The 12534-nt window shown below is 63.7% G+C and overlaps 3 protein-coding genes across 4 annotated transcripts; 1 reads left to right on the forward strand and 2 right to left on the reverse strand.

The window, feature by feature from the left end:
• The first annotated feature begins 144 nt into the window (after positions 1–144).
• TBX10 (T-box transcription factor 10) lies at positions 145–3199 on the forward strand. The gene is made up of 8 exons (XM_066551517.1): positions 145–288; positions 1500–1569; positions 1776–1959; positions 2033–2134; positions 2201–2372; positions 2463–2618; positions 2686–2753; positions 2833–3199. Exons 1-8 carry the CDS (start codon positions 145–147, stop codon positions 3197–3199), a joined length of 1263 nt encoding a protein of 420 aa, XP_066407614.1.
• A 49-nt stretch (positions 3200–3248) lies between these two features.
• TCIRG1 (T cell immune regulator 1, ATPase H+ transporting V0 subunit a3) lies at positions 3249–9209 on the reverse strand. The gene is made up of 20 exons (XM_066551236.1): positions 8779–9209; positions 8154–8326; positions 7830–7908; positions 7512–7741; positions 7328–7422; positions 7032–7158; positions 6870–6952; positions 6656–6749; positions 6373–6585; positions 5753–5903; positions 5537–5676; positions 5141–5298; positions 4973–5063; positions 4774–4892; positions 4384–4597; positions 4178–4282; positions 3994–4104; positions 3794–3914; positions 3536–3707; positions 3249–3446 (listed from the first exon to the last, which is right to left on the reverse strand). Exons 1-20 carry the CDS (start codon positions 8864–8866, stop codon positions 3365–3367), a joined length of 2646 nt encoding a protein of 881 aa, XP_066407333.1. The 5' UTR covers positions 8867–9209; the 3' UTR covers positions 3249–3364.
• Positions 9210–10200: 991 nt separating this feature from the next.
• On the reverse strand, positions 10201–12101 carry NDUFS8 (NADH:ubiquinone oxidoreductase core subunit S8). 2 transcript variants are annotated; one of them, XM_066552225.1, is made up of 7 exons: positions 12029–12101; positions 11266–11313; positions 11122–11184; positions 10948–11037; positions 10693–10865; positions 10499–10627; positions 10201–10413 (listed from the first exon to the last, which is right to left on the reverse strand). In XM_066552225.1, exons 1-7 carry the CDS (start codon positions 12084–12086, stop codon positions 10282–10284), a joined length of 693 nt encoding a protein of 230 aa, XP_066408322.1. In that variant the 5' UTR covers positions 12087–12101; the 3' UTR covers positions 10201–10281. The 2 variants fall into 2 exon arrangements, with proteins under 2 accessions (XP_066408322.1, XP_066408323.1); XM_066552226.1 differs by lacking the exon at positions 12029–12101 and adding an exon at positions 11787–11980.
• Between the last annotated feature and the right edge of the window lie 433 nt (positions 12102–12534).

Genomic DNA, 12534 nt, shown 5'->3' on the forward strand with positions numbered 1-12534 from the left:
GCAGCTCTGTCCAGCCTGTCCTGCTGTCTGGGGCAGTTATTACCCGTGAGAAAGATTCACTGCTTACCTTTTTTGAAGTTTTTTCTGGCTCCCATTTGCTCATTTGGGACCAAAAAAGTTCATTTTGAAAAGCCATTTTGTACCATGTGCTTCAACATGGGCTCAGGAGACCCACCTGCAGTCATCTTCACTAGCCAGAGAATCCTGGAATGGCTTGGACTGGAAAGGACCTTAAAGCTCATCCAGTTCCACCCCAGAGGTCCAGGAGCTGCAGATGAGCCCTGGCAGGTGTGATCCTGCCCAGGGCTGAGCCCCCTCCATCCTCCTGCCCGCTGTCAGCTCTGCCTCTCTCACACCTCCTCATCTGGCGCTCGATACCAGCCCCGCAGCCAAGCCCGGCTGACAGCAGGAGATGGATGGGGCTGAGCCGGCCCCGCGGGGCACGGACATGTCTGAGGGATGTGGGGGAACCTGGGGAGGTGGTGCCTCCACACTTCACATCAGTCCTGGCCCTGGTCCCAAATGCAGGAGCTGCCTGGGCTGCCCCCTTGGCTGCCCCACACGGGGTCCCCTCTGTGTTACGATGTTCAAGTGCTGAACCCAAGGCTGGACAGAAGGCTGAGCCCCACTTGGGAGAAAATGTCCAGCTCTGTGCAGAGCAGGGAGGGAGTTCAGACCAGTGCTGCCATCACTGGAACACCAACAGGTACAGAAAGCCATCAGCACCCCCACAAGGACATGCCCTGGTCCTCCAGACCCTCTCCCAGAGCCTCAGCATCCCTCATCCCTCAAGAACACACTCCATGGTGTGCTATGAGACAGCGTCCATGGCCCCAGTGCAGTTTGGAGGGGAGTAGGGGGGCTCTGGAGCAACCCCTCTGCTTTTCCTGGTGTCTGCCCCATCCTGGTGTCCGTCACCTCCCACAAAGAGCCCTCAGCCCCCCGGCGCCTGCTTGTCCCCATCAATCTCCTGCTGTCAGTGCAACGAGGGGGTCCCAGCATCAGGGCAAAGACTGGACCCACCTTGAGGGGGTTATGGGGAGGGGGAAGCTCGTTCCTCCCTCTGGAGCTGCAGAGGCTCTGCTGGAGCAGTGGATCTTTGCCAATACCTCAACACCTCACCATGATTTTCAATATCAGGTGGTGACGGCCACATACAGAGAGGGGCTTTGCCTGGGGGAGCCCCCACCTCCCCCCACTCAGATCTGTGATATGGAGGGACCAGAAGACCCCAAGAAAGATGTCCCTGCCCAGCCTGGGGCATCCCAAGCCCTGTTTGGGGACTGGGGGTGCTCCCAGCGGTGCCACCGCTCACGTCCCGTCCATCATCACCGCGTCAAGGCGCGAAGGCAGGCTGGGCAAGGGGGCCGTGCTCCAGCCCCCAAGGACCACCTCGGCTCCAGCCCCCGCCTCTCCATCCCCGAGCTGGGGCATAAAACCCCCGGCAGGCTGCAGGGACACTGCAGAGCCAGCACTGCGCTGGGAGGGGGCTTTGGCAGCGTCCCACTGCCACCATGCCGGGGAACGGAGCCACGGACGCCTCCTGCCCTGACACCACACCCATGGCAGGTAAAGCCCACCCATGACAACACCCCCTGCACCCAGTGGTGGGGTCCTGCGGTGGTTTGGGGGTGGGGGGATGGGGATAAAACCTCACTGTGGTAGGGGACAGGAGACCCTGATCCTGCCACCATCTCCATGGAGGGAGGGTGTGATGGGGTGGCCCTGCACGGGGTCTGCTCCCCCTGACCAACATCCCTTCAACCCTCTGCCAGCCTTCCTGGGGGGCCCAGCTGAGGGGTCTCCATGCACCTCTGTCCTCGGGTGGGCTGGCGAGGGGCCGGGGGCCGGTGGCAAGAACCGGCACGTGTGCCACGCTGCGGCACGGCTGGAGATGGGCAGCCTCTGGGAGGAGTTCAACCGCCTGGGCACTGAGATGATCGTCACCAAGGCAGGCAGGTGGGAACCGGAGTGGCCTGGGGGACTGCAAAGGTGGGGGGAGCACCCCCTTCCCACCCCCCTCCCTGTGCAGGAGGATGTTCCCAACCTTTCAGGTGAAGCTTTCGGGGCTGGATCCGTTGGCTGACTACGTGCTGCTCATGGATTTCATCCCGCTGGATGACAAGAGATACAGGTGGGGACGGGGCAGTGGGGGCAGGGGATGAGATCTGGGGGTGCTGAGCCCCTCCCTGCCCTGCAGATACGCCTTCCACAGCTCATCCTGGCTGGCAGCAGGCCGGGCCGAGCCGGCGGCTCCTGGCCGCGTCCACTTCCACCCCGACTCCCCCGCCAAGGGTGCCCAGTGGATGCGGCAGATCGTGTCCTTCGACAAGCTCAAGCTGACCAACAACCTCCTGGACGACAACGGCCACGTGAGGACCCTGCTGCGGGCTGGGTGCTGGGGGAGACACAATGCATCCCTGCCTGGGGGGGTCCTGCCACCTCCTCTTTCCCACCCCTAGATCATCCTCAACTCCATGCACCGCTACCAGCCCCGCTTCCACGTCATCTTTGTGGACCCGCGGCGCGACAGCGAGCGCTTCGCCCACCAGAACTTCAAGTCCTTCAGCTTCCCTGAGACCCAGTTCATGGCAGTGACAGCCTACCAGAACCACCGGGTGAGCACCAGCCAGACGGAAACTGGGGCCCCTCCCAGGGATTCCCTGACCCCGCTCCCCTCCGCAGATCACCCAGCTGAAGATTGCCAGCAACCCCTTTGCCAAGGGATTTCGGGACGGCGACCCAGAGCCATGGTAAGGCACTCCTGGACGTTGTCCCCCCACCACGGTGAGGATGTCACCTCCCTGAGCCCCCACCCCACGTCTCTTGCAGGTGTGGGGTGCCAGCAGGGTCCCTGCTGGGGGCCATGCCTCGCGCCCGGGCCGCCCCGCTGCCCCCCCGCCCCGAGAAGCAGGAGAAAGGTAGGGGGGCTGCAGGGGGGGCCGAGCCCCTGCTGCTGCCTCTCCCCCCTGCAGGGGCTCCACGCAGCCATGGGGCTCTGGCTGCTGCCCCCCAACAGCCAGCAGCACCCCCCAGTTTCCCCGAGCTCCCTGCACCCACCTTCCAGCCCCTCACCTGCCCCTCTGGTGTCTATGTGGGAGCCAAACCCCGCACCCTGCCCTACCCCCTGCCCGCCTTCCCCCAGCTCAGCACCTACGGTCCCACCACAGCCCCCACCTTTGGCTACGGCCAGCAGTGACAGGGGGCACCCCCAAGCACCCCCTACCCAAGCAATGGCAACGCAGAGCTGGGGGGAGGCAAAGGGATGGCTTTATTCACCACCAAGGAGGCTCCAGGGGTCCATGGGGGGGGGCAATTTGGGGCACAGCCGATGTTCCAAGCCCCTGGAATCCCCTTGGCACAGCTATTCCCAGGTGTCTGGGGCGAAGGCGAAGGGGCACAGCTTGTAGCCGGCACCCACGTAGAACTTATTCTGGAACTCCACCCTGGCAAGGAGAGGGGGTTGAGGAGTGCTCTGGGGGGTCTGTCACCCCCCCCAGACCCACCCAGGAACCTGTCAGCTTTGGGGGCTCACCAATGCAGGCGCAGGGCGTGGAGGAAGGCAGAGAGCCCCTCCATCACCAGCAGGATGGCCACGGTCAGCACGGCGAAGGCGGCGAAGACGGGCACCAGCACCACACCGCCCACGTAGCTCAGCCCCACGAAGCCATTCCGCATCACCATGGTCCACAAGACCTCCGAGAGCTCTGGGAAAGGGAGGGACAAGAGCAGGAGCGGAGAGTGAGGGTCTGCCTGGCTCTGAGTGGGACAGGGGGGTACCAAGGGGACTCACGGGCGTGTGCCAGGCTGAGTGCCCAGAGCCGCAGGTAGGACGCAGTGTTGGAGACACAGCCCAGGCAGTACTCGATGGTGTGGATCGCCTGATGCATGAAGATTTCAGCGAAGTCCAAGTGCTGCAGGGAGGGAGGGGACATCAGCTGGGGGCACAGACACCCTCATCCCACCACCAAAGCCTGCCTGGATGCTCCTCACCTTGGCGTCACGGCTGTGCCCTCCACTCTCCACATCCTCTGTGGTGGCGTTGACAGAGTTCCCAGCCTCCTGCCCCTCCAGCAGCGGCTCCTGCTCCCCCGTGGCCAGCGGCTGCACCGGGACAGCACCCACAGTGAGACCTCCTTGTGATCCCCAGGGAGCCCCCCACGGCCCCTGGCCTTACCGTCCTTGGGGCACCCTGCCGGCACCACTGGTACAGTGGCGTCCCCAGGAGCAGGATAGGCACCGACGCCAGCGCCAGCACCACCAGCACCACCTGCACTGGCACCTGGGGCACAAGGACAGCATTTTGGGGTCTACCCCCACTCCTGACCCCTGCTCTCCTAGCCAGGGTGGGGAGTAGGTGCCTGCCAGGGTGGTGGGTGGTACCTGCCCCGGGTAGAGCGGGAGGTTCTCGGCATTGGAGGTGAAGAGGAACATGTCAATGAAGTGGATGAGGATGCTGGGGGCCACCATGGAGTCAGCAGCACTGAACTTGATCCACTTGTAGAAGATGAGGAAGACCAGGTAGCCAAAAAGAGCCAGGAGGAAAATCATCTCTGGGAGGAACTCCAAGACCAGCCGGTGCCGCTGCTGGAAGTGCCTGGGTGGGAGGACATTGGCCATGCTCAGCCGGTCCCTTCCCACCCACGCACATCCTCGGCACTCACTGAGGTACAGGGGTACAGGACCCCAGCTGCCCCCCCATCCCACCCAGGTGAGTCCAATCCCGGTCCCCTTGGCATGACCAGAGCCCGTGGGTGCAGCCCAGGGACTCACACGTGGTTGAAGACTCCCAGCACGACGCCAAAGCCCATGTGCACGATGCCCAGCACCACTGACATCTTCATCTTGAAGGAGTTGAGGAAGTTGAGGTGGTTGGTGGCCAAGCTCCAGATCTGTCACAAACAAGGTGGGTGAGACTCTGCACCACCCCATAGAGGGTCCCACCTCGTTGTCATCCCCATGGGACACTCACTGGGTCGATCCCAAATGGATATGGCCCTCGGAAGACACCGGTGACATTAGGGTCCAGGGTGAGCGAGGGGTGGGTGGCGAGGTACGCAGCGCTGGATGCAGAGCAAGGGGTGTCAGTGCCAGCAGGGAGATGGGGACCCAGGCAGGGGGCACGGGGGTGGGACCCCACCTCCAGGAGGAGTGGTTGGCCATGGTGGCCACGCTCCAGGCAGAGGGGAAGATGACAGTGGCTTTGCTGAAGCACTCGTTGTAGATGAAGCCGGTGTAGATGGAGAAGGCACCCATGAGCAAGATGAGGTAGCGCCCCTCAAAGAATGTCAGCCAGATCTAGGGGGGCAAACACAGCTCCCATGTCCCACACCACCTCCCCTGCCCCACACCACTCCCTTCCCATAGCACCACCCTGACCCATACTGACCCTGTCCCAAGCCACCAGCCCCATCCTGTATCATCCAGCCCCATCCCACATCCCCAACCATGTCCCACACCTCCAACCCCGCTCCATGTCCCCACGCCTTCCCATGTCTGTAACTGTGTCCGTCCCACCCCTCCGTCGTGCCCCCACCTCGTTGGTGCCCTGCCGCAGGCGGGGGCTGTCCTCGTACAGCACCATCCAGAGCGCAAAGAGGAACATGAGCAGCCCGTGCCCCACGTCCCCAAACATGATGGCGAAGATGAAGGGAAAGGTGATGATGGCGTAGGGTGCTGTGGGACACAGGGACTGCGTTACACAAGGCGTCCCCTCTCAGCCCTGGGCTCGGGGGGTGCCAGGGGGCCGTACCGGGGTTCACCTCCTGGTAACTGGCCACCCCGTAGGCGTCCACGATGCTCTGGAAGCCGGCGGTGAACTTGTTGGTGCGGATGAGGGTGGGGGGGCTCTCTGAGGTGGGGACGCGCTGCACGAAGCACTCCACGCTGGAGCCGCTCTGGTACTGCGGGAACAGCACCCAGAACCTGATCCCAGCACCCCCAGCACACCCTTGCCTGGCACGTGGAGCCTGCCCCTGGCACCCACCCCACAACACCCCCAGCACCTGGCACCAGCCCCCAGCACCTGGAGCCTGTTCTTGGCACCCACCCCACAATCCCCCCCAGCCTGGCACATGCTCCATCATGATGAGGGGACACAGGGACACCAAGCAACCTCTGGCACAAAGACATGGAGACACTGAGCAACCCCACAAAAAGGACATGGAGACACAGAACAGCCCCTGGCAGGAGGACATGGGGACACCAACAAACCCTTGACATGAAAACATGGGACACCAAGAAACCCAGGCACAAGGACACGGGAACACAGAGCAACTGCTGACACAAGGACAACTGAGCAACCCCAGAACAAGAACATGTATACACTGAACAGTCCCTGGTGCAAGGACATGGGGACACAGAGCCACTCACAGATCCCTGGCGCAGGGCATCCTGCACTTGGGTGAGGTCCCGCACGGGGCACCAGACCTCGGCAATGAGGCACTTCTTGGTGACATCGAAGCTGCACTGGTTGAGGACGAGGTAGATGGCCTTCATCTTCTGCACCTGCACGCGCCAGGTGGGCAGCACCTGTGCCACCTTGTCCAGCACCTCCGCCAGGTACTTCTCAGTCTCCTCCAGCGTCTGCGGGCACCTGTGTCAGGGATGGCAATCCAAGCGTGGCCCCCACATCCCCTCATGGCACCCAGCTCACCACGCTGAGCTCCTGGATCTGCCCATGCAGCCTGGTAATGGCCTCCGTCCTGCTGGCCTCACTCTCCGGGTACACATACACCTGGCAGTGGAAGCTGGGACAGAGGGACATCACCATGTCAGGGGTGTCAGGGCTGCCAAGCCCGGCCCCATAGCAGGGTCCAGAGTGGATGTTACTAAATAAACCCCCCTGCGGGGGATACATGGCCACTCACCAGTCCAAGATCTTGCGGATCTTCTGCCCAATCTGCTCACCCCAGTAGGAGATGAGGAAGATGACCCAGGTGATGCTCTCGCCCTGGGGACAGCACAGTCGGTGTCACTCTGGTGTCCCAGCCCCCACAGCCGTGCCTGCCCGCCCCCGGGTGCTGCCTCACCGTGGCCGGGTCTTCCATTGGCTCGGGCATCTCCACGAAGGAGGCCACCAGGTACCCGCGGCAGGCGCGCCACAGCAGCCGCTCGAAGGCCGTCACTCGCCACGGGTGGATGACACCGGCCACAAAGCTGCAGAGACACAGCAGGAGTGCTGGGATAGGCAAATGGCCCCATGGCTGCACCGCTGCCCCAAAGGTCATCTCCAAGCCTTATCCCGCAGTTTCCCAGCTGCCCCATGGCCACACCTTTGCACCAGAGCCCCTCTCCACCCCCCGCCCCACACCCTTCCCCCTCTCACCTGATCTTGCGTTCGAGGTGCTGATGCACGGAGGGGTCGAGGATGGGCTCACGCTCCGACAGCGCCGGTGGCCGCGGCGGGGAGCCCAGGGGGGCCTGCGGCGAGGTGGAGCAGAGGGATGAGCCTGGGGGAAACTGAGGCACGCGGCAGCACTCCCAGGGGGGCGAGGGACCACCGGACCCACCGGCAGGCTGGTGAAGCGCTGTCCCTCGCGCAGGACGTGCAGGTACTGTCGCAGGTCCCGCAGGCGGCCGCACAGGGACGCGCGGTTCCGGCTGACCTCCCGCAGCTCCTGCGCCAGCTGCTCCGACTGCTCCTGCACCCGCAGCGCTTCCCGCGCCGCCGGCGCCCGCGGGCTCTCGGGACACGGCCCCGGCACCCGCCCCGCGGCGCGCAGCTCCTGCTGCAGGAAGGCTGGAGAACGGGGGGACACGGTCAGACTGAGGGGCCGAACCGGGCGTTCCCCTGAGAAGCCCCCCCAAAGTCAGCCCGCGGCACTCACTGAAGATTTTCTCCATCTCCTCGCAGCGCCGCACCTCGCCCACGAAGCGCCGCTGGAAGGGACTCACTTTGGGGTTCAGCTGCGGGGATACAGTCAAGGCATGGCCCCACACTGGATTGGGGGGTTCAGCACCCCGGGGAACAGGCAGCCCAGGCACCAAACCCAGCCTGACCAACTTCCCACGGCACCCTAGAACACCCACCCCAAACCCGAGCAGACCAAACCCCCTGTACACAGAGCACCCCTAACCCAGCGCACCCAGGCTCACCCAGCCGAACCCCCTGCACCCCAGACACCCCAAAACGCCCCCCAGCCCCTACTCACGTCTCTGAACTCCAGCAGCCCGCGCTCCCCCAGCTCGCTGATGCAGCTGTAGGCAGAAGCCGACTGCAGGAAGAGCTGGGCCAAGCAAACCTCCTCGCTGCGGAACAGGGACCCCATGGCCTCCCCCGAGACGCCCGGTCCGGCCCGGGGTGCGGAGGCGTCAGGGCACACACCTGGGGACGGGACAGAACGGAACAGGAGGGAATGGGGTAGGATGAGAATGGGACACTGAGAGCTTCCTCAGGCGTCAGGGCGGGAAAGGGGGACAACAGGGCAGAGGTGGCCTCGCTGTCTCGGCGGCTGCGGCGACGGAACAGGGCTGTGACCGTGGGAAGCCGGCCCGCTCAGGCACACGCGGCTGCGCCCAGCACCCGGCTGGAAAAGTACTTTCGAAACCCTCTCTTCCCCTGCCCCATTCAGCTGCCTCTGAGTCAGGGCCAGCGCATTCCCCGCCCCGGGACCGCCCCGGGCCGGACCCTCTCTGGACCCACCCGGCCGTGCCCCCCCCGCGCCGAGCTCGGCCGGGATCCAGCACTTCCTCTTCCCCAGGAAGAGCCCGGCCCCGGGGAGGGACCGGCCGGCCCGGCCCCGCTGCCCCCCGGGAAACCCGTTCCCCGGGACATACCGCACCCCGCACCGCCTTGCCTGGGGAGCGGCCCCTCGGAGACAGGACCCTCGCAGCATCCCCCGAGGAGGACGGAAATGGGAAACATTTCCCGGAGCCGGGCGGAGCCGGAAAACCGCCCGCGAGAATCAGCAGGACCCCCGCACCGGTGTGAGACCGGGCTGTTAGTGAGTAATTACTCCAAACAATCCCCATTTGTGCAGGAGCCAGCGTGCTTTGCTGGGGCCAGATTGACATCCCTGGAGAGAAGAGGTTTGGGGTGCTACTGCCCAATCTGCATAACACAAAGGGGGTGAACTATCACTGCCTGCATCCTGCAAGGCGCAATCGGTCTTCTCGTCACGCTCTGGCCCTCCCTTGCACAACTGGCTCAGTTCTAATGCTTCCCCTCCGGAAGAAAGAAGGCTGAACTGCGCCGCCGTGAGAGGCAGCTGAAAAGGGATCACTGAGCATCAAAGACCCCCGAAGCGCTCCCAGACTAATTTCTGAGGTCTTTCACCAGAGGACTGAAACCTGGGCATTCCCCCCGAGCCTGATCGCATTTTAACCCATCAGACTTTGTGTTTTGTGGGCTTCTTCCCCCACTGCTGACAGATCTAGACCATCACTTTGACCAAGGGACAACTATTGCAACAATCAAGTCACAAGATCTGCTAGGGGTGATTTGTTTTTACCCTTATCTTTCAGTTCTTTTTTTCTATTTTCCCTTAGACGTTTCTTTGAAGTAATAATTTTTTATGCTTTCATGTAGCTGTATTACTGTTGATAATTATGACCAAAACACCTACATCCCTGCTTTCCATTGCCACCCAACTGTTCTAAAATAAACCCTACACATACATACTTACCAATCATTAAGAGTCCTTTCACTCTAATCTGCCCCTGTGTTACTCTCACCTTTGAGGGACAAGTTCTAACAACTGGTAGCACTGGGATCGCCCTGCTGGGATCACCGAGACCCCCACACTGGTACCACTGTGAGACCACAGATTTGCCAGGCACCTCATGCTGGTACCCACACACCAGCATCACTGGGACACCCATCCAGTACCACCAGAGGCTCCCCCACTGGTGCCATCAGGACCCTCTGCTGGGATCACCCAGATCACAGGGATCACTGGGATCCTCATACCAGTACTACTGTGAACCCCCCTTGCCAGGATCACCAGGCCCCCCCACCCTGGCTGCCCTCAGAAACTGGAAATGACCCTCCCAGATTCCCCAGCACTGCTCCTCCATCCTTGCCTGCTTCCCCTCCACCTCCCACACCTTTCCCTGCAAACCACACCCTACCCCAGCATTGGTGCCAGCACCCCCAGGACCCGCATCCTACTCCCCAAAACACAACCCCACACCCAGGGTTGGGGTCCCCCCAGGGGTCAGGGGCTCTGACCCCAGCGCTGGAAAGGAAAAGACACAGAGTTATGGGAAGGGGCTGACACCCATAGTGCCAGCAGAGGGGGAGAACCCCCAAACGCTTTATTTGGGGGGCGGGTGGGGCTGTCATCGGTACAGGTAATCAGCCTGGATGTTGGCTGCAATCTCAGCCTCCCACTTGTCGCCATTGTTGAGCAGCTTCTCCTTGTTGTAGAGCAGCTCCTCGTGCGTCTCCGTCGAGAACTCGAAGTTGGGGCCCTGCCAGGGCAGGACGGGGTCACCCTTGGGGTCACCGTGGCAGGAAAGGGGAGTCCCTGCAGTCCCCCCTGCAGGCACCACTCACCTCCACGATGGCATCCACAGGACAGGCCTCCTGGCAGAACCCACAGTAGATGCACTTGGTCATGTCGATGTCGTAGCGCGTGGTGCGGCGGCTGCCGTCGGCGCGGGGCTCAGCCTCGATGGTGATGGCCTGGCACGGGAACACCGTCATGGCCAGAGCCCCGGGTGAGGAGGAGGAGGAGGAAGTAGTCTCACCTGTGCCGGGCACACGGCCTCGCAGAGCTTGCAGGCGATGCAGCGCTCCTCCCCAGATGGGTACCGGCGCAGCGCGTGCTCCCCACGGAACCGCGGGCTCAGCGGGCCCTTCTCAAACGGGTAATTGATGGTGGCCGGCTCACGGAAAAGGTAGCTCAGGGTCATGGCCAGCCCTGCGGGGGAGAAAGAGGGGTTATGGCATATTTGGGAAGCGGGGGATCACCCCACAAATGAGGAGGATGAGCGGGGTCTCACCTCGGACGAGCTCGGTCCAGAGCAGGGTCTGGGCAGCGCGGTCAGTGATGGATCGCATGTCCATGGCCGGCTCCCGGATGTTGACATACTCTGCGGGAAGAGGGGAGCTGTGCCCACCCTGCAGAGCCCTGGGGTGGGAGCTCAGCCCCCAGGGGGTGGGATGGCTGTACTCACTGTAACAGTCCCTGGGGGTGCTGGTGCTGAGCGGGCGCAGGGAGCCCAGTGGGGCCAGGGGGCCTGGGGAGGGACAGGAGGGTCAGCAGGGTCACGATGGGGTTTGGGGGGTTCAGGAGGTTGGGGATTCCTGGGCGGCCTCACCTGCACGGGCAGCCTGGTACAGCAGTCGCAGTGCTGCCATGGCCGGTCCTGGGGGGCAGAGGGAACCTCAGCAACTACCAGTAAGGGAGTGGGGCTGCCAGGGGCCCCCATGGGGGACACTGGCACCCTGATCCCCACTCCTCCACCCAAAGAAACCCAGACCCCCAGGCACTCCTGTCCCAACACTCCACAAGGGACTCCAAGTGCTTTTCCCTAGGGACCTAAGCATCCTGTTTCTTTTGCCAACCCCTCTCAAGGCACCCAGGCATCCTGCCCCTCCTTGCAGCCCCCTCTTAAGAGACCCAAGTGTATCCCCCAATATCTTGTCTATCCCCTAAAAGGGACCCAGCTGTTCCCCCAGGGGACCCGGGCATCCACACCCCACCCTCCAGGGACACTCAGATGTCCCTTCCCCATCCCACCCCTAAGGATCCAGGGGCCCTGATGTCCTGCCCCTCCCAAGGGCCCCACGTGTCCCCCCATCCCCGTCCCCATGCCCCTCCCCGCCGCCCCGCACCCACCTGAGCGCCCACGCGGGACCGATCCTTCCTGTCACCCCCCAAGTCCCCGATCAGCCTGTGTGTGTCCCTTCGGAGAGGATGGCGGCGGAGGGCAGCGCAGTGTCCGGGCCGCCCCCTCTGCCCCAGGCGGATTTGGGCGGCCACTACACGCCACTGGGGGTGACCACAGCCCCGGGCCGCCCCCCAGGCTGCCCCCCCGGGCCCCCCAGGCTGCTCCCCTGGGCCCCCCGCTCCCACCTCACCTGCCCTAAGGGCCCTCCGCCGTCCTGACCCCTGGTCGCCCCCGCGGGCACTGCGCATGCGCGTGCGTCTGCGCGTCGTGGGCGGGACGAACGATGGCGGACGCGCTTCTCATTGGTGGGAGTCCCGCAAAGGGCGAGGGGGGCGGGAAGAAAGAGGGAGAAGCGCCGCTGATTGGGCGGAGAGCGGCCGTGCTGCGCGGCGATTGGTGGGGCGGGAGGGGGCGGGTCCGAAGGGCGGGCGGAAGCGCGGGTTCATGGCGGAGGCGCGCGGTTGCGGTGCTGGCGCGGAGCCTCCCGCTCCTCCAGGGCTTCCCGAACCTCCGGAGCTTTCCGTCCGGTTTCTGGAGCAGCTCGGACCACGGTTGCCGGACGGTCTCGCAGCTGGAGCGGCCCAGATACTTGGATTCACTACAAAGTCCGGCTCCGCCTCTGGCGGGCTCAGCGCTGGCCCCGATCCCTCAGCCCCGGCAGAGTCCCTGGAGGCGGGCATCAGGGATGTTTCCCCT

Source organism: Molothrus aeneus, chromosome 6, assembly GCF_037042795.1.
Source record: "Molothrus aeneus isolate 106 chromosome 6, BPBGC_Maene_1.0, whole genome shotgun sequence".
In the NCBI taxonomy this organism is placed as follows: Eukaryota; Metazoa; Chordata; class Aves; order Passeriformes; family Icteridae; genus Molothrus; species Molothrus aeneus.

Bases quoted from the DNA above. Each gene is read 5' to 3' on its own strand.
- TBX10 (XM_066551517.1), top strand. From the start codon at position 145: ATGTGCTTCAACATGGGCTCAGGAGACCCACCTGCAGTCATCTTCACT. The intron at 1,960-2,032 runs GTGGGAACCGGA...CTCCCTGTGCAG, and splicing joins ATCGTCACCAAGGCAGGCAG to GAGGATGTTCCCAACCTTTC. The intron at 2,754-2,832 runs GTAAGGCACTCC...CGTCTCTTGCAG, and splicing joins GACGGCGACCCAGAGCCATG to GTGTGGGGTGCCAGCAGGGT.
- TCIRG1 (XM_066551236.1), bottom strand. From the start codon at position 8,866: ATGTTTCCCATTTCCGTCCTCCTCGGGGGATGCTGCGAGGGTCCTGTC. The intron at 7,159-7,327 runs GTGAGAGGGGGA...GTGTCTCTGCAG, and splicing joins CACCTCGAACGCAAGATCAG to CTTTGTGGCCGGTGTCATCC. The intron at 5,299-5,536 runs GTGGGGGCACGA...TTGCCCCCCTAG, and splicing joins TGCGGCAGGGCACCAACGAG to ATCTGGCTGACATTCTTTGA.
- NDUFS8 (XM_066552225.1), bottom strand. From the start codon at position 12,086: ATGCGCAGTGCCCGCGGGGGCGACCAGGGGTCAGGACGGCGGAGGGCC. The intron at 11,038-11,121 runs GTGAGTACAGCC...CTCTTCCCGCAG, and splicing joins CACCCCCAGGGACTGTTACA to AGTATGTCAACATCCGGGAG. The intron at 10,414-10,498 runs GTGAGTGGTGCC...CTGCCCTGGCAG, and splicing joins CTGTGGATGCCATCGTGGAG to GGCCCCAACTTCGAGTTCTC.